The 25,943-nt window shown below is 36.9% G+C and overlaps 3 protein-coding genes across 5 annotated transcripts; 1 reads left to right on the top strand and 2 right to left on the bottom strand.

Moving 5' to 3' along the window:
• The first annotated feature begins 224 nt into the window (after positions 1–224).
• LOC111787998 (protein NLP4) lies at positions 225–5,089 on the top strand. Of its 3 annotated transcripts, none has more exons than XM_087121327.1 (5): positions 225–1,256; positions 1,498–2,426; positions 3,130–3,177; positions 3,263–4,208; positions 4,297–4,435. In XM_087121327.1, the coding sequence occupies exons 2-4, from the start codon at positions 1,611–1,613 to the stop codon at positions 4,163–4,165; spliced, it is 1,767 nt and encodes a 588-aa protein (XP_086977453.1). In that variant the 5' UTR covers positions 225–1,256; positions 1,498–1,610; the 3' UTR covers positions 4,166–4,208; positions 4,297–4,435. The 3 variants fall into 3 exon arrangements, with proteins under 3 accessions (XP_086977453.1, XP_086977452.1, XP_023523894.2); XM_087121326.1 differs by having other exon boundaries at positions 227–1,256; positions 3,263–4,204; positions 4,297–4,437; XM_023668126.2 differs by having other exon boundaries at positions 233–1,256; positions 3,263–4,103; positions 4,297–5,089.
• On the bottom strand, positions 5,018–20,419 carry LOC111787997 (uncharacterized). The gene is made up of 39 exons (XM_023668125.2): positions 20,208–20,419; positions 19,430–19,503; positions 19,143–19,242; positions 18,909–19,016; positions 18,372–18,488; positions 17,496–17,646; positions 16,884–17,131; positions 16,604–16,792; positions 16,201–16,277; positions 16,003–16,120; positions 15,056–15,139; positions 14,799–14,894; positions 14,545–14,646; positions 14,055–14,123; positions 13,769–13,864; positions 13,574–13,681; positions 12,881–12,994; positions 12,587–12,670; positions 12,330–12,458; positions 11,495–11,693; positions 11,251–11,391; positions 11,107–11,150; positions 10,411–10,494; positions 10,252–10,320; positions 10,058–10,134; positions 8,957–9,026; positions 8,656–8,805; positions 8,273–8,338; positions 7,978–8,122; positions 7,793–7,857; positions 7,627–7,692; positions 7,316–7,409; positions 6,912–6,948; positions 6,760–6,817; positions 6,527–6,637; positions 5,981–6,048; positions 5,768–5,834; positions 5,617–5,685; positions 5,018–5,402 (listed from the first exon to the last, which is right to left on the bottom strand). The coding sequence occupies exons 1-39, from the start codon at positions 20,250–20,252 to the stop codon at positions 5,307–5,309; spliced, it is 3,885 nt and encodes a 1,294-aa protein (XP_023523893.2). The 5' UTR covers positions 20,253–20,419; the 3' UTR covers positions 5,018–5,306.
• A 2,244-nt stretch (positions 20,420–22,663) lies between these two features.
• LOC111789339 (putative serine/threonine-protein kinase PBL21) lies at positions 22,664–25,620 on the bottom strand. Its single transcript, XM_087121328.1, has 6 exons — positions 24,803–25,620; positions 24,446–24,621; positions 24,137–24,326; positions 23,562–23,953; positions 23,100–23,425; positions 22,664–22,984 (listed from the first exon to the last, which is right to left on the bottom strand). Exons 1-5 carry the CDS (start codon positions 24,864–24,866, stop codon positions 23,138–23,140), a joined length of 1,110 nt encoding a protein of 369 aa, XP_086977454.1. The 5' UTR covers positions 24,867–25,620; the 3' UTR covers positions 22,664–22,984; positions 23,100–23,137.
• Positions 25,621–25,943: the final 323 nt, after the last annotated feature.

Below are 25,943 nucleotides of genomic sequence, written 5' to 3'. Positions count from 1 at the left end.
GATGAACTAGTGTTTACTTTATGTGTAAATGTTAGTATGATTACTTCAGGTGTTCAAGTGAGTCAGAAAAATTCAAATTAGAGTTTGGTTACAATAGTTTATTCTAGTTTGAATAATAATTGCCTTCATTTTTCTTTTCTTTTCATAATTTACAATATTTTCATAATTTTCTATTTTTCTATTATTTTGACCAATTTTGCTACTTTTGCAACCACTACTTTATTCTTTAATGAGAAAATATCCAAATTTAGAATTTTTTTAACATATTAAAGACCCACAAGTAATAAAATAATCATTCAACGTGGATCTCCAACACCAAAAGCAATAATATCAAGTCTATGTCAACAAGTATCCATTAATTACCTGTATTTTCAGCTTTGTTTTTAGAGCAAAAAGTTGGAATTCAATTGGAAGATTCATAAACAAAGGGGTCAGAAATCTTAATATGATCGGTGGATATGAGGAAGGAATATAATATCGAATTTGCTTGTGTCAGCAGGAGGAGGAACAAATTTGAACTGAATTTTATAATGCAAATGGATGATGAGCTCATGTTTTGAAGTTTCTTTAGATTTGTTTATCCCAAATAATTTGGTGGGTGTGGGTGACGTTGGAATCTCTAAGTACTATCATAATAAACAACACCAAATGCTTGATAGCGTTGTGTGTTAAGTTAAGGATTAAAGAGTATGTGGGTATTTGATTTGAAGCTGGTAATTATTATTTTATAGTTAAGCTGTGGATTTGAAAGATTCTGATTCTGATTCTGGTGGATTCTTTTGATTTTAATAATTATTACCCAAATTATATAATCATAAGAATCATTCAGAGATTTATTGTTTAATCCCAATGGGGAGAAAAACTAGCAGGATTCTCGTTTTCACGCCCACATCACAAAGCGAGAGCGAGAGGTATCGTTTCCTTTTCCCTCTTATTTCTCTCTGAGTGTGCGAGTCGACTTTACAGCGAGAATTCCGAAGGCGGACGCAAAGGGGTGAGGGGAGTATGTGGGGTCGTGCTCGGAATCTCACTCAGCTATAAAGCAGTAGGAACTTGAAGGATTCAAGGAAGGGGGCCTGCGAACGGTATCATTGGGAGAAGGACCTCCTCAGCGCCCGAAGCTTGTTGACGGGATCATTCCCTTCCCTTCCTCACCTGTTCCCTATTCTTCAGACAGTTCTTCTTCCTGCCCATTTCAGCAACACCACAGAAATAAGTATCCACTTGGGAATCTCTTGGAATCTTTCAAATTTTATGTGAGACTTCTATTCTTCTCTTCCCTTTTTCTTTGTTGGGTTAACGAGATTGCTTCAAGCAGTGTTGTGTTCGTTTGGTTGTCTTTAGCAAATATGATTCATGAGTGTATTTTAATCCTTTTCTTTTGTGCGTTTCTTTGTGTTTGTTGAAAGTCTTCTTGGGTGGCTAACCTGTTCTCTGAACCTGCCTTGTTTGACATAGAATGAGTTGGTTTAATATGTTTCTTATGATATTCAACAGGTTTGTTCTTCCTAAACATGGACTGGAATTTCTTCTTCTAGGTTTGTATCTGATATATATCTAATTCATTGCTACGACGTCTTATATTGCTGGAAGCTCCAGCTGATATTGCCATGGATTTTGACTACATGGATGGGCTGCTTTTAGATGATTGTTGGTTAGAAACTGCGGATGGTACTGTGTTTCTTCATCCTAACCTCTCAAGCTTTGGTGCTAACTTAGACCCTTTGATTGGATGGCCTGCTACAGAGATGAATGGTGTTTTCAACACCAACTTGATTACAAGGAGTGATCAAGAAGAACCAAGGATCATGTTGAGCAATGAGGCGTCTCCGGGGTGGGAAAGAGTAGATGTCGGGCAAGAGGGATGCTCCGATCAATCCGAAAACAACGCGCTTGAAGGTTCTGAATTGTGCAGAAGACTGGGGATGGGAGCTGGGGAGCATATGGGGTCTGCACCTTCTGTGATGGAGAGACTAATCATGGCGGTTGAGTATATAAAAGATATTGTGAGAGACAAAGATGTTCTTGTACAAGTTTGGATGCCTGTAAGTAGAGGGGGAAGAAGTGTTCTCATCACAAATCAGCTGCCGTTCTCTCAGAATTCCAGCTGCACAAGGCTTGCAAAATACAGGGACGTCTCTGTGAACTATGAATTCACAGCTGATGAGGATTCCAAAAAGGCTCTGGGATTGCCGGGTCGAGTGTTCTTAAGAAAGGTTCCAGAGTGGACTCCTGATGTTCGATTCTTCAGAAGCGATGAGTACCCGAGAGTTGATCATGCTCACGAGCACGATGTTCGTGGAACTATAGCACTTCCTGTTTTTGAACAAGGCAGCAAAAGTTGTTTAGGGGTGATTGAAGTTGTCATGGTTACCCAACAGATCAAATATGGTTCAGAACATGAGATTCTTTGCAAAGCCCTTCAGGTCTGCTTTAACCTTTTATGCTTTAGCCTTTGATATTTAATGAGAGAAAAAGATGCTTTACTAATAGCCTATTGGTATAAGGACCTTAGTGAATTGGTTTCAATATATTCCTTAAATCAAAATTATTGTATCTGCTTATATGAATTTGGATTCCTTTGACACTAAAGATGAATTGGGGTTAGAGATAACAATTGGCTGAAGTTTGAGTCATAGTGTCATGAAGCCAAATGTTGTAGCCAAACTGTGGTCTAACATATTTATAGCCTCACTTTTGGTTCATGAATGTGTAAGATCCCACCTCGATTGGATAGAGGAACGAGGGACAGTGAGGACGCTGGCCCCCAAAGGAGGGTGGATTGTGAGATCCCACATCGATTGGAGAGGGAAACGAGTGCCAGCGAGGATGTTGAGTCCCAAAGGGAGGTAGATTGTGAGATCTCACATCGGTCGGAGAGGGAAATGAAACATTTTTTATTAAGGGTGTGAAAACCTCTCCCTAGTAGACACGTTTTAAAAATCTCGAGGAGAAGCCCGAAAGGGAAAGCCCAAAGAAAACAATATTTGTTAGTGGTGGGGTTGGGCTGTTACAGAGTATGTATGTGTTTAAGGATGGACGTTTTTGTACTGCTTGTGGAAGCTTAACATGCTAACTTCGCACATCCTTTATTGATTGGAATCTGGAAATTTTGTATTTTGTCTGCAGGCAGTCAAGCTTAGGAGCTCTGATGTAATCAGCCCACCCAATCAAAAGGTAATTGAATGAGTAGCAGTTGACACAATTGGATTATGCAACTCTTTTCCTGCTGTTCATTTGAACGTCATACTGTATTTAACAGGTATTTAATAGGTTCAATGAAGCTGTATTATTAGAAGAGATTCGAGACACTTTGAGAACTGCCTGCGAAACTCATGGTTTGCCCTTGGCACAAGCTTGGGCATCATGTATCCAACAATGTAAAGAGGGTTGCAGGCACTCGGACGAGAACTACAGTTGTTGTGTTTCTACGGTAGACCGGGCTTGCTTCGTGGCTGATACTCGAATTCAGGATTTCCATGAGGCATGCTCCGAGCATCATTTGCTAAAAGGCGAAGGAATCGTTGGGATGGCGTTTAAATCTAACGAACCGTGTTTCTCAAGTGATATTACATCCTTTCGTAACACAGAATATCCTCTGTCTCACCATGCCAAGTTGTTTGGATTACATGCTGCAGTTGCACTACGGCTTCGTTGCATTTTCATTAGTAAAATGGACTTCGTACTCGAGTTCTTCCTGCCTGTCCATTGTAGAGATCCTGAAGAGCAGAGAATCCTGCTCACTTCGTTGTCCACAGTTATACAATACTCTTGCAGGAACCTGCGTCTTGTAACAGATGAGGAGTGTAGGGAGGAAAATATGGAACAACCTCTTCCGACAAATTCATTGTTAGCTTCATCTGTTCAAAACATCCAACAATGTAGTGGCTCTGTCTCATTGTTGCAGGAGCTAAATTATGATCTGAATGGGGTTGTCGAGGACAGCGAAGAGTGCCCGACAGTCGGTAATGGTATCTTTGCAGATATAAGTATGGGAAGAACGGGTGAGAAAAGGCGAACCAAGGTCGAGAAAAGTATCACCTTAGAAGTTCTTCGGCAATACTTCGCGGGTAGCTTAAAAGATGCTGCAAAGAGCATTGGAGGTAGCATTAGTGCCATTTGTTTTCTGTGGTTAAGTTTCAGTGCAAATAACAGAATATCGTAGAGCTTGAAGTTAGCATCTTGATTGGTTGCATTTGGAAGTGTTGGTGTCAATATCTTTCCCTTGAACTTGTTATATTCTATTCTCTGTACCATCAAACTGTTCATCTTAAATCCATTTTCTTCCTGTTTCAGTTTGTCCAACCACATTGAAAAGGATATGTCGACAACATGGGATCAAACGTTGGCCTTCTCGAAAAATAAAGAAGGTTGGCCACTCGTTGCAGAAGCTCCAACTTGTAATCGACTCGGTGAACAGTGCGTCTGGTGCTTTTCAAACTAGCTCCCTGTATTCCAATTTACAGGAGTTGGCCTCTCCATACGTAAGAAAGATGGGCGATGGCCTGAAGACATCAAGCGACCTCGGAGATGCAGCATCAAAAACTGCACCCTCGTCGCTCAGCCAGAGCTCGAATTCAAGCCAATCTTTTTCTTTCTGCAGACATCCTGCCACTGGATGTGTAATGCAGACAGCAAAAGAAAGCGATCAAATGAGAGTGAAAGTAAGCTATGGAGAGGAGAGAATCCGGTTTCGAGTGCAGAAATGGTGGAGATACGAAGAGTTAGTGAAGGAAGTAGGAAGACGATTTAATATCAGAGACATAAGTAAATATGATCTCAAGTACTTAGATGATGAATGTGAATGGGTGTTGTTAACAAGTGATGCGTATCTTCAGGACTGCTTTCATATGTATAAATCGTCTCCACTCCAAACCATAAAGCTTCTGCTTCACCCATCTCCACGCCATATGAGAGAGGAGCCACAAACCCCACCCTTTCCTACATTTTATATGCTATGACGTCAGCGTCAGCATCTAATATCAACAATTATTATTTGCTTTTTCAAAATTCAATGGGAATCCTTAATTTGCTGCTTTGGATTTGCAACAATTTTCCAGCGAAAGCAATAGTCAATAACATTTATCAACTTAAATGTCATTTTCTGAACACAATGAAGCAACGCCTAATACAAATTACAAAGAAAATAACACTACCACTACCTGCTGCTATGGAAATTTCGCTTTACAAGTAAGAAGCTGCTGGGTATATTTTCTCTTCCTTTTTATTGGCGTTTAAGCATGCATGCCAATGAATGCGTCAGACAAACCTGTAAAAGCCCACTTCATCCGTTGCAGCAAATCAAATTACAACTCTCTTGTCGGAGGCGAATTAGAGGGCTGGTTGTCTTGTTGCTCGACGAACACGCATCTTGATGGTGGACCAAAAATGCTCAACACTACCTGCAATCCATGATGGTTCAACAAATTCATGTCAAAATTGATTGGATGATTTGATTACGTTGCGAAGTACTGAGAGAAGCAAGAGCATCGGTCAGTTGTTACAAGGGCTGATTATAGTTTTTGCTCTTTTTAATGAGTATGCTCCATTGTAAAAAAGACAAACTAAACTCACACCTAACAACCTCATGTACAGAAGAAGCACGTATGTACATACCGGCAAGAATACGAGGCCATGCAAAAATCCAAGAAGTACTAATGCCAAATACATTTTGAAATAATAAACCTGCAGAACATAGAATGAAGATATTAATAGACATCGCGTATGGATTACTTAAAATTCAAGCTTAAGGGCGTGGAATTTATACCACAAAAACTTCCGATTTAGAAAAGCATAGAACAAGCACCCCAACTAGCTTTGTTAGTGTGATTCCACTGCAAGCACCAGTAGATATGTAAACAAAATAAACGCAAATTGGCTTTTATAAATTTGATAAAGAATGATGGTAACTACGCAAGGCCAGTTCTCCAAGATTTCAGATCTAAAGCACAGCTCCACTGTAAGATATGGAAAATGGTACCTAAGAACAGATGCTCCCATTGTACTGAGAGCCTCCTTCATGCGCTGGTCTTTATCTCCACTGCTTACCTGAGAAAAGAAACACAACCAATTACAACAGGAAGTTGAGAAATGTTCCAAGATTACAGGTTGTCCCTTGTGGCAATGGTAGGATAATTATAGCTCTAGTCACTGTTTTTTTAGGAACCGTGACCCTCCAAAATGATATGATATTGATATGATACTGTCCATTTTGAGTATAAGCATAAACCCATGATCTTCCTCTTAATCAGCCAACGTGGGACTACTCCTCTCAATGATTCTCAACATATTTTGGGTTTAGTAACCGATGTTATGCATTGATAGGTAGTCTAGTAATTAGAACGCCAATTCTGACTGATCATGCAAGAGAATAATCCAACTAGTTGATGCTCCTTGGTATGACATCTATCGCTCAATTATGGATTTTATTATGCAAAGGAAATTTCTATGAAAATAGTAACGATGGCCGACTTTAGGTAGAGTACATTATTGAAAAAAAGATCGTGTAGCAAAGAATGATACTGACCGAGAAAGCATGTGTAAAATGAACACAAAATTCAACAGCAATTCCCACTGACATGACAAGATTGACAACAGAGATTGCGTTTAATTGGATGTTCAAAATGGCCATCACGCCCTGCAAAGTATTTTATTGTCAGCAAGGGGTATGATTCTCAATTTTATATTAAAATAATTAAACTAACTCCACTGCCATATTATCGTAAGCGCTCCAAAAATAATCAGGAATAAAGGAAATACCATGAGATCCACAACAATCATTGCCAGCACCAATAAAATGATAGCCGAGGTCCATAAGCTACAACAAAAAAATCAAGCACAAGGAAGCCTAGTTAGCACATTCGAAGAAAAGAATATCTGTCTGTTTCAATGACAGAAACCCCATCACTAACCTGCACGTGATGATCAGACACACAATAAACACCGCACCTGAAAACAGTAAAAGCGTACAAAATCAATGCTTTTCAGAACCATCCATGACACCTTTCATTCCTTTATTAGGAATGAAAACTGTCCTTAAGAGGTCTTCAAATGAAATAAGAGGAAAAATTGAATAAGAAAAAAAGACCAACTTAATGAGGATATCTGGACAGAGAAGGCACACCACAAGAGGACTTATCCTCGATATATATATTAGGACATGATCTCTTCTAATTTTCTTTCCCATTAAAAAGGCAGAAGCACAAATCATTCGGTAGCATCATCGTGGTAGACAAAGTTGTAACATGAAGTGCATGGTAGCCTTTACACTATATAATATTAAACAATGCACGCGAAAATGTCCTTAATTACTGACCAATAGCGATGGCAAGGTTGATCAATGCTGTTCTCCATATATTCAAGTATTGCTCAAAAAACATGTAAAATATGGAATACGGAAAGACCTCAATCTGCAAATGAGAAAAATGGCCAGTTCAAGATCAAGCTGACGGAACAGAAACAAATAGTTTGAAAAAAAGAATTAATGGGAAAAAAAGTTTTCAAAAGCAATTCACCACTCTTGTATTCAATCAAATGGTAGAAACAAAATCCAGGTACGATCATTATTAGTTTAAACTAACATGATAAGAAAGAGAACCAACCAAAAATTATGATTGAAAATTTTACCTTCAAAGAATCTGAAACCCTTGAACTCAATTCTTGAGCAGCCCTCATCGAATTGATATAGTCAACCTGATAATTTTAGTAATTTATAAAATTAAAAAAGTTTTTGATTATATCCTTCAAATACACTATCCAAATTCCAATTATTAACTAGCCACCCACACCATACCTGCTTATTCAGGGGAGTATGATATGTTCTGAAAGAAGATGCTTGAATGACACCATTTTCATAGCCTGATAACGAAAAAAAAAAAGAAAAAAGTTTTAATTAATTTAAGGCTGCAAGAAATCTTTCACTCTCATTTAACATGTTATTATCAAATAATACAACAAAAGATATCCAATCCTGCAAACCTTTCAGTTCGATACTGCTAGTGTATGCCCCATGTCCTCCTTTAGCACAGTCTGCAGAAGGCAGAGCACTGAGGAACCACGGCAATTTCTCCTTAAATTGTACAGTAGATGGCCTACCACCATGCAGGTCTGAGTGAAGGAAGCACTGCACAATTCCTAAGCGTCAACTTTTACAAATTCTAAGATGAATAATAGAACCCATGACTCGGAAACTACTAATTTAGCAAAATACTAAAAAGCAACCAGGCAGCAGTTTTATTTGTTATCTGCCACCCAATTTATAGGGATATGTTACCGTTGTACAATCTTTGCATACTCCATTTAGACCACAAGAACCATCATTTGAAGCACAGCAAGGGGGCTGAAAAAGACTAAATTCAGTAAATTTAAGGAGAAAGTATACCGGGCGCAAAATACATTAACAATTCTCAAGCATTTCTAAAAAATAACTGACCAAGTGCAGTCAACGATTTATCTTAACATAAAACAGCAACATGGCAACAAGTAAAATGACATCAAAGGGTAAGCCATTGCATTAGAAGGAAGAGAAATAAAGAAAAAATCAAAGATTATAGAAGATCAAACTAGCTGTAGAAAGAACAATAGTCTTGTCTACGATAGCTGTATTACAAGCATGATGTTATTTCTCAAGAAACAATTTCAAAGGAACCACATGACCTGATCATCAGGGGGGCAATAGCTGTCGTTCTTGAACTTCCGACAACATCCAAATGCTTCTGGAGATACCCACACAAGATAATCATCAAGCCATGAAGCAGCTGGTTTAGCGATGTAACTTGACTCTGGTGTTAGTGAAGCTTTTGCAATCTACAGGAAAGGAAAAACAAAAACAAAAAAAGCCCTGATTTGAAAAAATAACGTGAAAATAAGCCATGCTAGAGCAGCAAGAATGTTATTCTCCTGCGCATTTTGGAAAAGACGTACATTTCCTGTGAAAAGAAAATGGAGGATAGCATACCTCATTTAAAAGAGAGTCTGAGTCACATTGGCTGATGGAGCATAATTGGTTCGTTTGTCTTGATTCTGAGCTGAGCATTGTCACGGGAGGGGAAAAAACAAGGAATGAGTGATGCAAATGGAAAAGACTAAAGATGTCTGTCCTAGGAACCGGCAGCTCATTTTCTCCACAAAAGAGAGATAGAGAGAGAAATGAAAGCAGTAACATCCTCGATATTCCCACTTCCGTATCACAAAGGTTTGCAAAAAATGCCAGTTACCATGGTGTAAAGAATCCATATAGAATTATACATTACAGTTTATAACAAAGTGGTAAAGAAGAACTCTATTATGAAAATAGGGAGACACGGTACTTATTAAAAGGTAAACCCATACTTCTGAGAGCACACCTTCCATAACTAATAAATTATAAAATAATTCCTATAAAGTTAATTTGCCTTTCATATAACAAAATAACATGAATATACTTTATTACAAATCACTTCAAGATATATTTGTCATAAAGTTGTGTGCCTGGTAAATTTTAAATTCCTGGGGCAAAATATAATTAGACAGCCAAGGACAGCAAATAAGGTAGAAATAATATGGCGTCTAAAAGTCCCATGGTATTAGACCCCATATTCTTTTCTAACCTTTTGCTAACTTCAGCGAATATTTTGTTAAGTTTTTTTCCTCTCGCTCCTAACTTTGGCTCCCTGCTTCCCCCTCTCACACTCTCGCTTCCTCCTCCTCTCTTCATCTTCTTAAGAGAACCCAAATGGATTTTTGTTTCAAATATGGATTAAAAACTGGGAGATAAATTGCCGACTGAAAATGAAAAAAGAAAAAAAAAAAAAAAAAGAACAAAAAACTAAAAAGAAGGCAAGAGGAAGAGGGAGGGAGTAGAGTGAGGAGGAGGGCAGGAGAAAACAAAGTAAGAGAGAGGAGAGGGGAAAATGAGAGGGAGAAGGAATCGTGGTAGATAGAAAAAATAATGATAAAAATATGTTTGAAGAAGCTTAGATAACTGTATTTAGAAAAACTAGAAATAGCATTTTGACCCAACTTTGTAGGTCAGTCTGTCAAAATTTCCAGATGGAGTGTAATTCTTCTACAGGTATACCTGTAATTGTAGTTCTTTACAATGAAATATACCGGTGGGCCTATTCTGAGATGTTCTGAAATGTTATTGAAGTACCCCTGCAGAAAAGGTAAGCAGCTTTAACATGCCAGGCAAAAAAATCATGAAATAAGTGGTTCTGGGGTGCAACTTTGGCATCCCTTGAAAATACATAAGCGATGAATAAAAATAAAAACCTGAAGATAAGAATCTTTGGGGAGGACAATCTTTTGTTCCAAACCAGGTTCAATTCTGGTGCATAGCGCCTGTGAAGTTTAAAATAATAGAAAATTAACATCCCATATAACAAGCATGGTCAGGAAAACTGATAACCTGACAAGAGATGGAGAACTCACAATGCTTGCGAATGTAAACCCAATAAAGATGGATATGACAACTATTTTGACTCCCCAGATGCTAAGTGCTGGTGCATGGATCTCCTGGATAGACAAAACATGGGCGTTAAATAGAAAACAAAAAGATAATGAAATATTACACAGGCATTGACATTAGGAAAAGATAAATGCTTCAGATAAATTGACAAGTTTACGAGGAAGACACAATGAAAAGCTTGGACATTTACATCAGCTTTGATGCATTGTAACACAAGTAATGAACCATACAGCCCCTTATAGTAGGTTTGGAGTATGATTGGAACGAATGAGTGTGGATATAGATGATAACTAATATTTAGTTTGCTAAAAATTAAATAACTCTCAAATTAATAACAAAATAAATGGAATTTCCTTACATTCAAAGCGGAAACTAAGTTGAAGAAAAGAGAGGAAAGGAATGGTAAAAAGACACTGAAATCCATACAAAATTGCAAATACGATGGGACTTATCATTCATCCAAAAGTAGTAATGTTCTTGGTTTGGTTTGAGTCCGAAATAATAGCTAGACGCAACTGAAATCAGACTACAAAAATATATCATAAGAAAGCTACCTTCATGTATCGGGCTAACAAGTTAATACAATATAATATATTGGTGGATTGAGCTTTTCTTCCCCAAGAAACAAAGAAAAGGTAATATTACAATAAGAAAGCTACCTTCATGTATCGGGCTAACAAGCCAGGATTCCTCTGAGTGACGCCTAAATGATATTCAACAAGACAATGCATCACCGCAATAAAGAGCAATAAATTTGTACAAAGATATTATTATAAAAAGAATTAAAGTACCTAAGGTTCTACCTTTATCACTCCCAGCGTATCCTGATCTCTTAACACATGGAAAACAGTCAACTCTATTATCCTCAGTCCTTAAAAAATCAAATACTATGAGAGCAACAAAAGCTGTCACTTGTAGCAGGAAGTCCAGTAGAACAGCCAATGCTGTAAAAGAAAGTGAAAAAAGTGATCGGAAAACTACGCCTATCACAATTAAAACATATATCTTAAGCGTCCTTGAGAGATTAACAATGCACAAATATCTAACCTGCAAACATGGAAAAGACACGGCATGCTGGCATAGGAATGAAACTTCCAACTGCAAATGCAAGAACCTCAGATAAACTTGCTAGTGTTATGGATGGTCCAACTTCTACAAGTGCATTGCTAATTCGTCCTTCTAAAGGCAATTCTACTGACTGCCGTTTAACAGCATGTACCAATATACACATATTATCAACCCCAACCTGATATTTGGATGATAAAATTTATTAGAAATGATACATAAAAAGGACTTCAAAAAAGAGTGTTTGACAACATATCCAAGAAGAATGCTGACCATCAAGATTTAAGAATATGTTAGGCTGCAGTGATATACAAGAAAGATATTAATCTTACATAAGGAAATGATAGTCTATCGTGTTTAACAAGACATTCATTCATTTAAAACAACATTGCGATAGAATAGAAATTAGAATGTGCAGAGCAAGCACTGTACGACATTTTCTGTTCCCAAAATTTTAATTCCTGAAATGCTTGCCAATAGCATGTGCGCAAGTTGACAAGCAATGTGATAATCTCATTCTTTAACCGAACCAACATCTTCTAAGGTTTGGAGTTTCGACAAAGTTGTAGGTTATGCAAATAAAAACCCACTCCCTTTATCAGTACTCAGAAAACAGAAGAACAATTATGAAGCAATGGAAGTATAATCCAAGCTCATGATAATGAAAGTTAAAAGTTAAAAAAGCAAGATTGAACTGGTATGATCATCCGTGCATGGAGTCCAACTATGGCATGTAAACCATCCAGCACAAGAATATCAATACCAAATCATAACCGGGAGTGCAAAGTGGAAAAAAGCAGATGAAGATAGAACTTACTGCCAGAACAAGGAAAGGAATAACTTCCATAATGATCAGAGTAGATTTAACTCCAACGGCACTGAAGAAACCTACTGATCCAAGAACAGATAACATGACAAGTACAACCCCGGAGAGTCCAAGTAATACCTGATCATAGAAAAGAATCACAAGCTATTAATGCATATAGTCCAATGGTTGGGATGAAACATCAGTAAATTAGAGAATAATCCATCTAAGTAGAGCTACTGAAAGTTATAAGAGAGCCCATTACGTACCTTTGATGAAACATAAAAAGTTTTTAGATGTGGTCTATCGCCCAAAGTAAGAGATATGTAAGCGAACATTACAAGATAGCTTATCTGCAGTTTAATTATAGGTAAACAGAGTGAATTGGCAATTAGAAGAAATGACACGATATGAAGCCACTCACACTATCAAAAAATAAAAAATAAAAAATAATACTTCAATGCAAATATCGGGAGAAAATATAGAATAAATCATATATAAGGACGAAGAAAATGATAATTTAACTGTATAACACACAAAATTCTCTCTAAGAAAGAACTAACCAATATTGTGATGACATCTGCAGTACTCTCTCTTTTTAATTCTTCTTCAATGGAGCTTTCCGAAGAAAAAGAAAGCGTCAAGTTTTTAGATTGCACCATTGTCAATAACTCATCCTATCACAAAAGTAGATTAATGTCGAGAAACTCCATTTACTCCAAGATGAAGGACGGACACCATTACATTAAAATTAAATTATAAACAAATGGAGAAAGAAACTAATATAGAATCCAAATAACTAGAGCCCGGAGTTATAAAGCATGATAGGATTAAGAAAAATGAGATATGTAAGAAAAGAATAGGAGTTCAAAGCGTATGCTTGGAATTATATGGGATCGGGATTCGTTAGGCTGAAAATATAAAAATGGTGTTTGGAGAAAAACTTGTAAGAATTGATTTGTGATCATTTTAATTACTATTACTTATGTCATAATTGTTGAAAAGATATAAAAGATGGAAAAAATTTGTTTTAATCTATTACTTTATAATTATATTACTTATGTCATAAATAAAGATTGTTTTTGAAGTAAATCTACAATTAAAAATTCAAAACTAGCAATATTTCACTCATGAAGGTTTCAAAAGATGAAAAGAACACATTTTCACATATTTCACAGTGAAGGTAAAGTATGATAATAAGAATGCACTTTGAAGAAAGGAAAAGTCGTTGCGCAGAACCAGAATATGAGAGAAACCTTAGCCAATTGAATAAAAGCTTTCTCCCATGCCACAGCTCGACCAGATTCATTACTATCTTTATTAATAGCATTGTTCACTGGATATGTTATCAAGAACGCAGAAGCCTGTCTCAAAAAACTAACGGTAAGATAACTATGGAGATTTATTTGTTCAAATTAGATTACCAACTAACAAGCAGTATGATAGATTACTTCTGAATAATTGTTCCCAGTGTAGCCCCCTAATGCGGTGCTTGGATCAAGAGGAGCTTTAAATGCACTCCTGCAGCTGTCTGCAGAGGAATAATGCTGAAATAAAAAACACGAACAAACATATAAAATATTGTCAAATGCACCGATAGTAGAAGACAATACAAAAGATTTCTCTAATCGTTCTACTTTAAATAAGTCACAGGAGCTCTCATATGGCTCATGGATTTAAATTCTCTACCATCTAACGATCAAAACTGGATCAGAAAATGGGAAATGTATATAATACCTCAAAACAATATTCAAGATGTTGGACTCCTCCATAGTTATCAAAATTTTCTGGATTCATCTGGAAATACTGTCAAATAGAGTGGACACTGTTCAGTTCTATAAATATTAAACTATTGCTTTATAACCTAACACCATAAGATTGAAAACCATTTGGTTTTTAGATTTTTTGTTTTAAAAATTTGTGCTCGTTTTCTTACAATTTCTTTATCATGGTTTTCATTTTTCTTAAGTATCAATTCTTAGCTAAATTTTTTAAAGACTTTTCTTTTTGAAGTTTTCAAAACTCAGGCTTGCATTTTGAAAACATTTGTAAAAAATAGACGATAAGTAGAAAAAACTCATAGATAGAAGCAGTGTTTATAAATTTAATTTTCAAAAACAAAATATGAAATGGTTATCAAACGAGTCTATGTATTTTTCAATTGAAATGTTTCCATCCATGTGTATTTATTTAATAAGATAACAAACTAGCAAACTAGAATCTCCACCTGCAGGACACTCTGAGTGGCACAATCTCGATCCAGTGGCTTCAAGCAAATGTCACTTAGAGATATACTTGAACCCGAGTATTTAGCACGAATACCATCTATCTGCAAAAACCAACAGGTGGAGTAGAAATTCTGAGAATGGCCCAACATACGTATATTACATTTAAATTATGGGAAGTAATATCCCAAGGGATATAGTCAAAACCCATAATATAGGAATCACTCCTGAAGTTTTATTCTAGCTACAAAAATACCTTCTTTTGTATGTCAAACAGTAACTTAACATTGTTATCATTCAAAATACTTGGCGGCTTTCCATGCACAATATCTGGAATTGTGGCTATTATAATCTACAGAAGAAATGTGGCATTAGAAGTTGTCTGAAATCAACAGCAAATGATAATTCTTCTCCAACACATCTTCACAATAGGTACGATACTCCAAAATCATTTTTGAGAGTAGTAACTAACACATTTTTACTACTTTGCTGAATTATTAAACAAGTCTCTACCTGTTCAATCCTATAAAAAGGGGCTAGATGAGTATCAAAAAATTCCTTCTCTTGGGATGCTTTGCTTCCTGGTCCTACCCATAGCTGAAACAAAATAAAGAAATCATCAAGAGCCCAGCAGCTGATATCTGGCTAGAAGTATAAAATAATTAATACAAGAAAGGATTTGAGGATGGTTATAATTCAAAAGGCTTGATGTAAACTATTCTAATGCACACAACTTGATGTCAAACATGATAGCATGTTTTACTATAAAAGGCAACTAAAACTTTCTTCATTGAATTATATAATAAAAAAAAATTGTCAGTTCACTAAAGGTTACCAAGACTTTGGCTTGAATCAGGATCTTTATAAGCCATGAATAGAAAAGAGATACCCAGTGTTAGCACTCGTCCATAACAAGGAAGACTAGCAAAAATCAAATAGATAGTAGTAAATACACGAAGATATTCTGCCACTAAACTATCTCCATATCACAAGTGACCCGACTGTTGCCTCATGCAGCTCAGAAACACAGGACACCTTATCTGTAACTTGACTCACTGTTTCACACCATTTTAAATACAAACAAGTAAATTATTGTGTTCCACATGTTTGCCTCTTTCAATGACAAAAACTGTCATTTGCTTTCCAGTCACATTCACCTATCAATAAATAAATAAAAATATATACATTGCATGCAGGCACATTTGTATGTATGCAAAGAAAAGAAACAAATGGATGGCCATAAAAGGAAAGAGGAATTATGGAAACATAGTCATTCAGCTGAATACACACGCATGTGAATAAATGAATATGCGCAGCAAAAAAAGAAAAGAAAAGAAAAGAACTTATGAGCAGCAATAAAAGAAAAGGAAGGATGATAAGAAAAAGTAGCACTTCAATTGATTGAAACAAAACTTTTCTTGTCATTCTTATGAAGCTGGTATCAACCATATTATTTATACCTTCTCGGGCCTTGTCTCCACCTTGAAACGAATAAGACCTAAACAAAGAAGAAGAACAATGACTACTGATGAAATCAACACCAATGTAGGATTTCTGGCCACCCATTTCCCATATTTCCTGAGAAGGAACATGAACGAAAATAAACATAAATGTTTTCTACAGATGAACTAGGAAAGCAACATTGACGTTAGGGTTACCTGAAAAAGTTGGACATGTATCCCTGGACGACTGAAAGCTGGATCCTACTTTTGGTTTGAGGAGCATCTTCAAGCGTCTGAAGTATATGAACAATGAGCAGAGAAACAAACAAGAAAAAACAAAGTCAATTGCAAAATTAGTGTTAACGTATAATTGAAAGAGATGGTAGAAATCAAGGCCCAGAATGACTGGCAGCAGCTAGAAGCTTGCATGACATACAGTTATTTAAAAAAATGGCAGTAACTATAAAGTATTGGCAAAGAACTTGCTTATAGTAGGCAAATGAATCACCATACTGCCAACATGAAGAGCAGGAGGGTTAATGCAAAACTAATATAAGATGGTTCATTAAGTTAACTGATGATGTCGTTATAGAAATATCTAATTTGAACAAGTACGAACCGGCATTGGCAAACTTTCATCCTTTTGCCTAGTAGAAGAATCAAGATTACTCCCATCCATGATATTTGGCATCATTTTAGTTCCAGAAGAATGCCTCTTTTGAGATTTGCGATAAAACAAACTCCATCCAAGAAAAGCAGAGACAAATATAATGAACAGGATACACAGAGTGAAGTCAACACATTTGACCTATAGTAGTCACAAAAATAAGTCTTTAAATACAATATGCAAATCAGCACACATAAGAAAAAGATTTCCAATTTATGAGATATTTTCTCACCTTAAGAGACCCAATTTTCACCGAACAAGCATTTTTCCTAAGGGAAACAGGGGTCGCAGCACTACTGCAGACTGGTGCTGAAGGGCAGTCACCACAGGAACATCCGAGTGAAGTATCTCCACAAGAATAAGCAGATACATTCATATGCTTCATTCCAGATGACGTAGCCACGATAGATGGAAATCCAATGGCATATGGTGAACCAGGCATGCCGGGGCTAGCTTGTTTACCAATAAAAGCAAACCACTCTGCTCACAATTATACAAATGTTCAAATTCTAGAAGGAAGAGAGAACACGATAAAAGTAGCCTTTATATGCAAGAGATGACTTGTTCACAATCAAGAAATGAAAAGAACATAGAGGTCAAGGTAAGGAAAATAATCCCCTCCACATAAAATTTCATTTTATTCACACTTGGAATAACCTCTACTTCTTCTTCCCTGTCAATAAATTTCTTCAACTCCCACACTACACGGAAAACTATTACAAAAATACTTCCAAATTTGGGTACATAAAAAATTTAAAGTAATCTCCACAGTATCAGCTTGTTCTTTAACCAAACAGGGTATGAGTGTGCACATATATGCATGAGAGAAAGAGAGGCTGCTGACCTTTAAAATTTTTAGCACCGGCACCAATAAATTGCATGGCTAGAGTGTTCATCGTACCAAACTTTACATCTTTGCAGGACTCAAATAGCCCTTCACCAAAAGCATCAGCTACATAATAATCAATGCCATCAACTGCAAAGCTGTTATTAACCTAAAGCCAGAGACAAGTCATCCAAAATTTAATGTGGTCTTCTAACAGCTCAGTAAATGCAGAGGTCTAACATTCAGCTAAACTAAGGGGAGAAAATCACAAAGCGGTCAGCGTTGGGAAAGAGCATACAGACGAAATGCATGGATTCTAAGCAAATGCAACAAATACGCAGTCATTCCAGATAGGAGTTTTATTTGAGATGTAATTGTGCAGTAAAAATTGGGATTACTCACATACGAGCTCTAGTCTCCAGTAAGAATAAATCAGCTTATAATTTATTGACAAGAACTGCTAGGAAGAAAGATTAAAAATAAATAGAAAAAACTGGAATTTCATTTCATACAAGCTCAAATCTCTAGTAAGAAAGATCACCCAAGAATTTGCTGAAAACTAGACTGGAATGTTGAATAAGCAATTCTATAATTTGAAAAAGAAAAATGTCATTAATCGTTGTTTAGATTAGAAAGAAGTGAACTACACTATAACCTTGCTCTTACATATCCTCATCTTTTCCAAATATCTACGTGCAGTTAATTGGTAAGTGGGTGCGTTTATGACCTCTTCCTAGTCTTATGAATAGAAGAGAGACTCAATGGGTAAAGCAACTAGTATCTGCCTCCCTAGCAGGTTCACCTTTGCTTATAAGTTAAGGGAAACAAAGAGCACAAACGTGTGAGAAACAAATACTTCTTAGCAAATTGTATAACTATGGAAGTGTTTCTAACCTTTAAAACAGCAGTAACATTGATAAATAAGCTCTGATTTGGAGAACAGGTAAGCTCACAGAACAGGTTCAAAAAGTTTCTTAAGCATGCCGGACAACCTACAAGAAATGGAATAGCCTGCATAAAATACACAAGTCATATTGTGGGCCAAAAATTTGACGTAATTTCATCAGAAGATAACACAAGATAGCAGAAATGTCAAAGGGACTGTAACATTACAAAATGTAACCCATTTAATATTCAGCTTACAAACAAATAATAGGCATAAATCAAAAGTAAGGTTGATTCTCCCGCGCAGGCGAATCAATGCAATACCCAGAAAAGGGTTGTAAAGTGCGTATTTGCAATTCAAGAATGCAGGGGTATGCATTCATATATTTTACGTGCATTTTAATGAAGAAGCAACATATGTTGGTTTTAGAAGAAAAATGATCATCAAAATGCTCATGATGCATAGTCCAACCTGCCATCAGTGAGCAATGAGCAATTCTGAGATTATGAACGCTATTACTAGTACGAGCCAGTTTGATATCTTACTTGCATAAGTTGGGATCGTAGGGTGTCAAATTGTTCTTCTGTGCAACAAACATTGCCAGTAATAGTTGGACATAGACTTTGGATCCTAGATGAAAGAAGATTATCTGGCTGGGAACACAATAATTTGTGATCATAAAGAAAAACCCAGGAAGCAAAACAAACATTAATATTTTGATGGAAACACCACCATTACTAAAATATGGATAGTACGACAACGGGAAATTTAAAGTGTACCTTCACAGATGGGGTACCAGTAGGACAGTTCAGCAGTTTACCATCCGGTCGTTTTCCACAAATATCATACATTGCGCAGTATCCTTCCGAATGTTTTTCCCTTTAAAAGGAGGAAAAATTTAGCCTTATCTAGAAATTACCGCGTAAAACGAACGAAATAATGCGCAGATACTCTTGAAATATATATAATAAAAAAAACTAATGAACAGATTCGAGCTACAGTATCCGCAGCAAAAAGAAAATATTCTAATGAAACGAAGAATAGCCAACCTAAATGAACTACATACCCGGATGTGCCATTCGTAGATAACAGCAACCGAACATTAGACCTCTCGGCATACGCTAGGACAAAATATATAGCCTGCACATTTCTCAACTTTTAGTAAGAAATCAAGGTCAGCGTTCGTTTCTATGAATTTCGTAATGAAGTGAAATTCTTAAAAAGATCTCAAATAGGGTAGACTCTAGACAACTTTCAATCTGATTTCATTGCAATCCACAAATGATTGAAGATTACCGTTATCCCGAGTTCATACGGAGAAGAGATTCAAGAACCAAAGACTCCAATTATGGGAATTAATTCAAAAACCACTTAACATGCTCACTAAACATTCGTTTAAACAATTTCGGATACGTGTGAAGCAACCTCACAACCCTGTAAAACAGAGGCAGACGTTTTTTCCTGTTCACTGGAAGTATCCGAAATGACGGCACAGCACAAGCCGCCATCGGTATACAATTCATTTCCAACCTCGTCGAAGTTCCTCGTATTACTTTTCCGAATAAGGAAGGCTAAAAGAAGACTGAAAAAACGCAGAGATAAACGGGCGACAGAAACAGAAATACACAGCAAACTTCTAGACAACTCATAATTTCCATTCGCAACATTTCTTCAGCAACGAATCACTGAAACACAGCATGATGGAGACAAAACTACAGAGAAGAAGTCTCCAAATCCTAGCGTCCAGAGAACGTCGGCGAAAGCAGCTAACAGAGAACATAAAAAAACGGAAGAAGACAGAAGATATTCAATAACAAAATACGATTTAGCTAGAGAATTATTGCCTGTAGGAGATAAATTGAGAGGATAAACCCTAGACGAAGCCTCATTGTGGAGTAGATCAGTAGAAGATGAGTCCTGTGCGATGAAGAGCAAAGCCGCACCGAAGGGAAAACGTATTTATAGTTACTGAGGTGTGAGAAAGAAAATGTCTACTGTTGGCGCGGGCAGCAGTTTCGCGGTTTTCAAGAGGGGCAAATAAAATCGGCGTAGGAATTGAAAATGCTTTTGGTTTGATTGGCGAGCAGGCCCCTGTGATACTGATTTGTATGCTCTATCATTTGGAGCCAGTACGAGGGTGTTTCTGTAAATGCGATTTGTTTATTAAACGGTCACATTTACCTCACAAAACGACAGAACCCGAACCCGAACCCGAACCCGAACCATATCATATTTTTTAATCATATTTTTTTATTTTGAGGATTACCTTACCGTGAGGGTGAGTATATTATAAGAACCACAATAAATAATATGTATATTATTTTCTCTTTAAAAAAAAAATATATACATTAATTTCTGATTTAGAGATGTATTATTATTTTATATTTTATTAATTTATTTTGGTGTGGAATGGAATAAAGAACTTACTATAACATTAGTACTTACCTAATTAGATGGCAGTTTTTAAACCTATATGACGTGGACCTTCCAAATTTACCATCGTAATTAATGTTAGACTTGTTTTTTCTTCAATTTCAACTAACTAATAAAGGGACTAAAAAAATTAATCATTTTTTATAATTATTAATTTTTATCTTCAAATTTTAATTTCATCCAATAAAACTCTATAATTAGTCGATTATTGCAATATTAATTAGTAGTGGATGGAATTTTGTAATCATTGATTAAAGAATTCACTCTAAGTCAAACTTTAATAAGACTTTTTTTTTTTTTTTTTTTTTTATTGAGGAACAAACCATAAGTAAATATATGGTAGTATTATCTGTAATTTTATAATAATTATTTATTTTAATAAAGAGTGCCAGTGTTTTCTACGCAAAGTAGTGTTCAACAAAGCATACATTTTATATTAGATGAAGATAATTTATCTGTGAAAGAAGTTAAAAGGGAATCACATCAAACCGCACACGGATATCATAAGTGTGCATGCCCTCATTAATGGGTCGAGTCAAGCCTTAACCTCTTGTCCAATATGACCATACCAAGGGGGAGGAGGTGAATTAAGCTTTTCTGGTAAATCCTTTGTCTTCTATTTTTGACTTCTCAGTTGAATGAATAAGGGTAAAAAAGAAGAAGGTAAATTTACTAATATTAAAAGTAGCCACATTTGGAAGTGTGGAAGAGGCGAGCTGATTGTTTGAACCTTTTCCTCAAATTATTCGAAAAAGCATAAAAAAGCTATGATTTTGTTGAGTACCCAAAAAGCTATAATTCTGAATCATATCAAATAAACCCAACTATTTTTCTATTCACTTAAAAGCAGTGTGAAAAAGGAAAAAAAAAAAAAAAAAAAAGAAAAAAAAATCAAATAAATAATGATTAGTAAAAATTGATGAAATGATTTTGAGTTAATTGGTATGAGAATATTTGGGTGGTTGGGGTTAGTGGGAAAATACGAGAAAGTGTGGGGCTTGATATGCAAATTCCAAAACCCAACCACCGCAATAAAATTTTAAAAATTATATGCCATATTAGCATCCTTCTAGAAATTATACAATATTTTATTTTTAAGTATTTAACCTAATCTCTATATTTTTTTTTTAGATTTAAAAATAAAATTGAATAGCAAAGGGGAGAGTAATTGAGAAGAGGAGGGGTGGTGGGAGTAATGATGAAAGCAAGTGATGAACTCAAAAAGTGGGCGGAAACAGTGTTTTAATTTGGAGAAGGCATTACCAAATTGGCACACACGACAGGCAACATTGCAGAGCGAAAAGAAAAGAGGAAAAGGTGTTTGTGGGGTTTGGGGAGCTTTCAGAAACAGAGGGTGTGGTTGAGGCATTTATGGTCATCATTGCTACTCATTTGACGCCATCATCGCCACGCCTCTATCATGCACAACGCGCACAATTGCTTCTCAAACTCGAATTGCCAAATCCCACATGCCCCATCTTGAACCACGCACGTGTACAAATTGGTAACAATAACATTAATGGATGTGTGACGCCGAATAAAACAGAACCCTCCATTAAAGCTACAGCCTGGCAATTCGTTGCAACCCAAACCAATTACCAACGCAAATCATAAAGAACATTCAGACAATTTGCGAGCATCATCGGAGCCGTAGGTCTGGGATTTGGGACATTTGTTTTAGACCTCGTAACCGTCAAAGCCGCATGTCTACTTAAATGGGCCAATTGGTGGATTTAAATGGAAGCAAATGGGCCAATTGCCGCTTTTCTCCGGGTCGAGCTGCTTCACTCCTTCGACTGATTGTTCGCATCGGATTTGGCGGCCCCAATTCAATTAAATAAAATATAAAATTTATGGGTTAGTTAGATTTATCTTAACCATATGGGCTGGGCTTTACTATTACTAAGCCCATAATCATTGGATCCATATTACTAAATATATTTGTTCACATTAGTCTACGGAAATTCTTCAATGCTTTTACAGATTTTCACAATAAAAAAAAAAAAAAAAAAAAAAAAAAAAAAAAAAAAATTGACCGTTAATCGATCAAAAAATCTGATCTAATCTGATTTGAATGATATAAATTGTGGAAGCCCAATGAGAAATTCGATGAAGATGAAAAGGATGAAGCAAAAATCCATATTAAACAGGAGATTGGAGTTGAACTAGCCAGCAACTGCAAATTCATCTGCAACCAAGTACACCAAAGGCAACCACTCAAACCACATTCCGATTCAACTCACGAAACGATATTTCGTGAGCGATATTCCGATCGATGAGAAATAAGCTGAGACAATTGATACCTTATAGAGCTATACCAGGACTTCTACAGCAGCCAGCCTTACTTGGATGTAGAGCTTTTTCCATGACTCCTGTCTTGTTGAGGAGATAGTTTGGAGGGATTAGGCGCCGCCCCGTCTCTCGGTTGTTCTGATGCGTAACTCTGAGAAGCTAAGTATTCAAGAGCCACGACGATATCACTGATAATTGGTCTGAATGTTGGCTGCTCCTGGAGACACATTGCAGCAATTGCGATCGCGTGGTGTAGACAACGAACAGGGTAGCATCCTTCTAGTAGTGGGTCGACTAATTGAACAAACTTCCTCCGGTCTTTAATAAACGGGCGAGACTGCAAGGAGGGGCGGGGGACGAACCAGTTCAATTAATATGTCATCCAATCCAACAGCCAGTTCAATTTTGTTTACACATGGCATCAAAAGCTGATAACGACCGAGCTATTTACGAAGGAGAATACGAGAACTTACCCAAGCAACCAGGTTTTGCTCTCCAGGTTTCTTGGTGGTGTCTATTGCTTTCCTACCTGTAATTATCTCCAAGAGAACCACACCAAAGCAATAGATATCAGATTTCAGAGTAAGTTTGCCGCTCATGGCATACTCCGGAGCACAATAACCATATGTTCCCATCACTCTGGTAGAAACATGGGTGTTGTCACCGACCGGTCCTAACTTTGCCAGTCCGAAATCCGAGAGCTTTGGATTGAACTCGTCATCCAGTAAGATATTTGCAGATTTCAAGTCACGGTAGATAACCGGTGGATTGGCTGTGCAGTGAAGATACTCAAGGCCCCGGGCTGCACCAAGAGCAATTTTGATTCGAGTGTTCCAACTCAATGGCGGTCGTTCGGGGGACAAACCTGAAATCAAAATACAGAAGCCTATAACTCGACCAGAATTACAAACGAAATACACTGAAATTATCTCCAAGTTATTCACCACTCCCTTGAATCCCTCAGGCTCAAGAACAGGATAAATTTCAAGAAATCCTAATATCTTTTGGTTCGAGCATAAGAAGGGAGTAAAGATTTATTGACATTTACCGAAAAGATGGTTTTCCAAGCTTCCCATCGACATGTACTCGTATACCAACAGCCTTTGGTCTCCATCGGTACAGTAACCGATCAATGTAACAAGATTACAGTGATGCAATAGGCTTAACATGAGAACTTCGACGATAAATTCCTGAAATCCTTGAAGACCGTCGTGATTGAGTTGCTTAACAGCAACAACCTGCTCAAGAAAGCAAATGATACATTGCATAAACATGAAGCTCAACATCACAGGAAAAACAAGACCACATTATGTTTTTTAGCCGATCTAGCAGACAAAAAGGAAGCAGCAAGAACAACCTGGCCTGACTCTAATCGGCCTTTGTAAACTCTTCCAAACCCGCCTTCACCAATCAAGTTCACTTCCTTGAAACCTCTCGTCGCCGTTGCCAATTCGCGAAACGGGAAGCTTCGAGCAGCCCCACATTTCCGGTTGTTTCCACTTCTGGGTTGTGATTCCTTCCCTTTTCCAGTTTCTGCACACGAATTCAAATTCAAATTCAAATTCAAAGCTTTTTACAAATCCATTTCCTTTAGCAGAAGGAAACAAGAGGCAGCATCCGCCAATTACCATCTGCGAAAAGTTGAAGTTTACAAATCATAAAACATCTAAGATTCAGTGAATTTGACCTCGAAAATGAGCTCAAAAGTTCTTACCATTGTCAATTTCGACCTTGCTGGCGTCATTACAACGAGTACGAATGCAAGAAAAGCAGCTCATACCTCCAAAAGCAGTGCAATTCAAATTATAACTCACAGACAAAAATCACCAATTCGACCCATATACACATTTCAAATGAACTTCACTCTAAAGCTTGGTCCCATGAGCCTCCCCCGAAGATTCAAAGGCAAACCTTAGGGTTAAGCACGAGAAGAATCGGTAGAGAGAGAGAGAGAGAGAGAGAGAGAGATAAGAAGAAATGAAGTATTTTACAAAAAGAACAAAATAAATAATGTAGGCTACACACACTCGGAACCCAACAAAAACAAAAAAGGGTAAAAAAATAGGGAAATCCTATCAGAAGAAGCGCCACTGGCGAACATGATCTTTGAACAAGAGATAGATCTGAAGGGCAAAAATGAGAAAACAGAGCTAAATATAGAATGGGAGGACCACCGCCGGCGATCGGGTTCGGCTTCCGGCGAACTGGGAGAAGAGGAAGGATGACAGGGAGATTTGGGTTCAAATTTCGGAGCTTGTTCCTAGAAAAGAAAAGAAAGGGGAGAAAGAGAGCATTTTTTGTTAGGGTTTGAATCTGGGGGAAAGTGGGCCTTAATTTTCTTTGCATTTATTTTTGTGGGCAACCGTCACCGGTCGCTCTCTCCCCTCTGAATTTCTTCTTTCCCACTGCCCGCATTTAAACGTTCCGCCCGCCCGGTGGTCGACCTTCCGCCACTACCCTTCATCATCACTGTTATTTACGAAACTAACACTGTCCGACCGGTTCAGATCCGGTTTGGATTGTGGGATGAGGTATTGACTTTGAGACAAATTTCAGGTCAACGCCCATTTCCTCCTTTGACGGACATCAAATCTTACCCAACACAGAACGCTACAAATTGGGGAGCTCATCTCATCACATGCAATGTTGCTTACAAATTCAAAATATCTATAAATTACTCAATTAATTCTTTTCTTAAATAACAACAATAATAAAAAAGAATCAATGGGAAAATGGCACATAAAGCTTGATGAGCCAACTGGATTGACATAGATAGAAGCAAAGTTGTCGTTAATGTCAATAGTGATATGATATTGTTTCATTAAAGAAAAAAGGCCCCCTTTTTTTTTTTTTTT

This window comes from Cucurbita pepo, chromosome 2 (genome assembly GCF_057944985.1).
Source record: "Cucurbita pepo subsp. pepo isolate OVF chromosome 2, ASM5794498v1, whole genome shotgun sequence".
Classification (NCBI taxonomy): Eukaryota; Viridiplantae; Streptophyta; class Magnoliopsida; order Cucurbitales; family Cucurbitaceae; genus Cucurbita; species Cucurbita pepo.
This window is presented reverse-complemented; position numbering and strand designations above follow the sequence as displayed.

What these genes read in the sequence shown, in the direction of transcription:
- LOC111787997 (XM_023668125.2), bottom strand. Translation starts at nt 20,252, where the DNA reads ATGAGGCTTCGTCTAGGGTTTATCCTCTCAATTTATCTCCTACAG. An exon ending in TGAAAATTGGGTCTCTTAAG is followed by an intron (nt 16,793 to 16,883) that starts GTGAGAAAATAT and finishes TGACTACTATAG; the next exon opens with GTCAAATGTGTTGACTTCAC. An exon ending in ATGAAAGTTTGCCAATGCCG is followed by an intron (nt 16,278 to 16,603) that starts GTTCGTACTTGT and finishes CATATACTTCAG; the next exon opens with ACGCTTGAAGATGCTCCTCA.
- LOC111787998 (XM_023668126.2), top strand. Translation starts at nt 1,611, where the DNA reads ATGGATTTTGACTACATGGATGGGCTGCTTTTAGATGATTGTTGGTTA. An exon ending in TTCTTTGCAAAGCCCTTCAG is followed by an intron (nt 2,427 to 3,129) that starts GTCTGCTTTAAC and finishes TTTTGTCTGCAG; the next exon opens with GCAGTCAAGCTTAGGAGCTC. An exon ending in TGCTGCAAAGAGCATTGGAG is followed by an intron (nt 4,104 to 4,296) that starts GTAGCATTAGTG and finishes TTCCTGTTTCAG; the next exon opens with TTTGTCCAACCACATTGAAA.
- LOC111789339 (XM_087121328.1), bottom strand. Translation starts at nt 24,866, where the DNA reads ATGAGCTGCTTTTCTTGCATTCGTACTCGTTGTAATGACGCCAGCAAG. An exon ending in CAAGGTCGAAATTGACAATG is followed by an intron (nt 24,622 to 24,802) that starts GTAAGAACTTTT and finishes ATTCGTGTGCAG; the next exon opens with AAACTGGAAAAGGGAAGGAA. An exon ending in GCCGATTAGAGTCAGGCCAG is followed by an intron (nt 24,327 to 24,445) that starts GTTGTTCTTGCT and finishes TTTCTTGAGCAG; the next exon opens with GTTGTTGCTGTTAAGCAACT.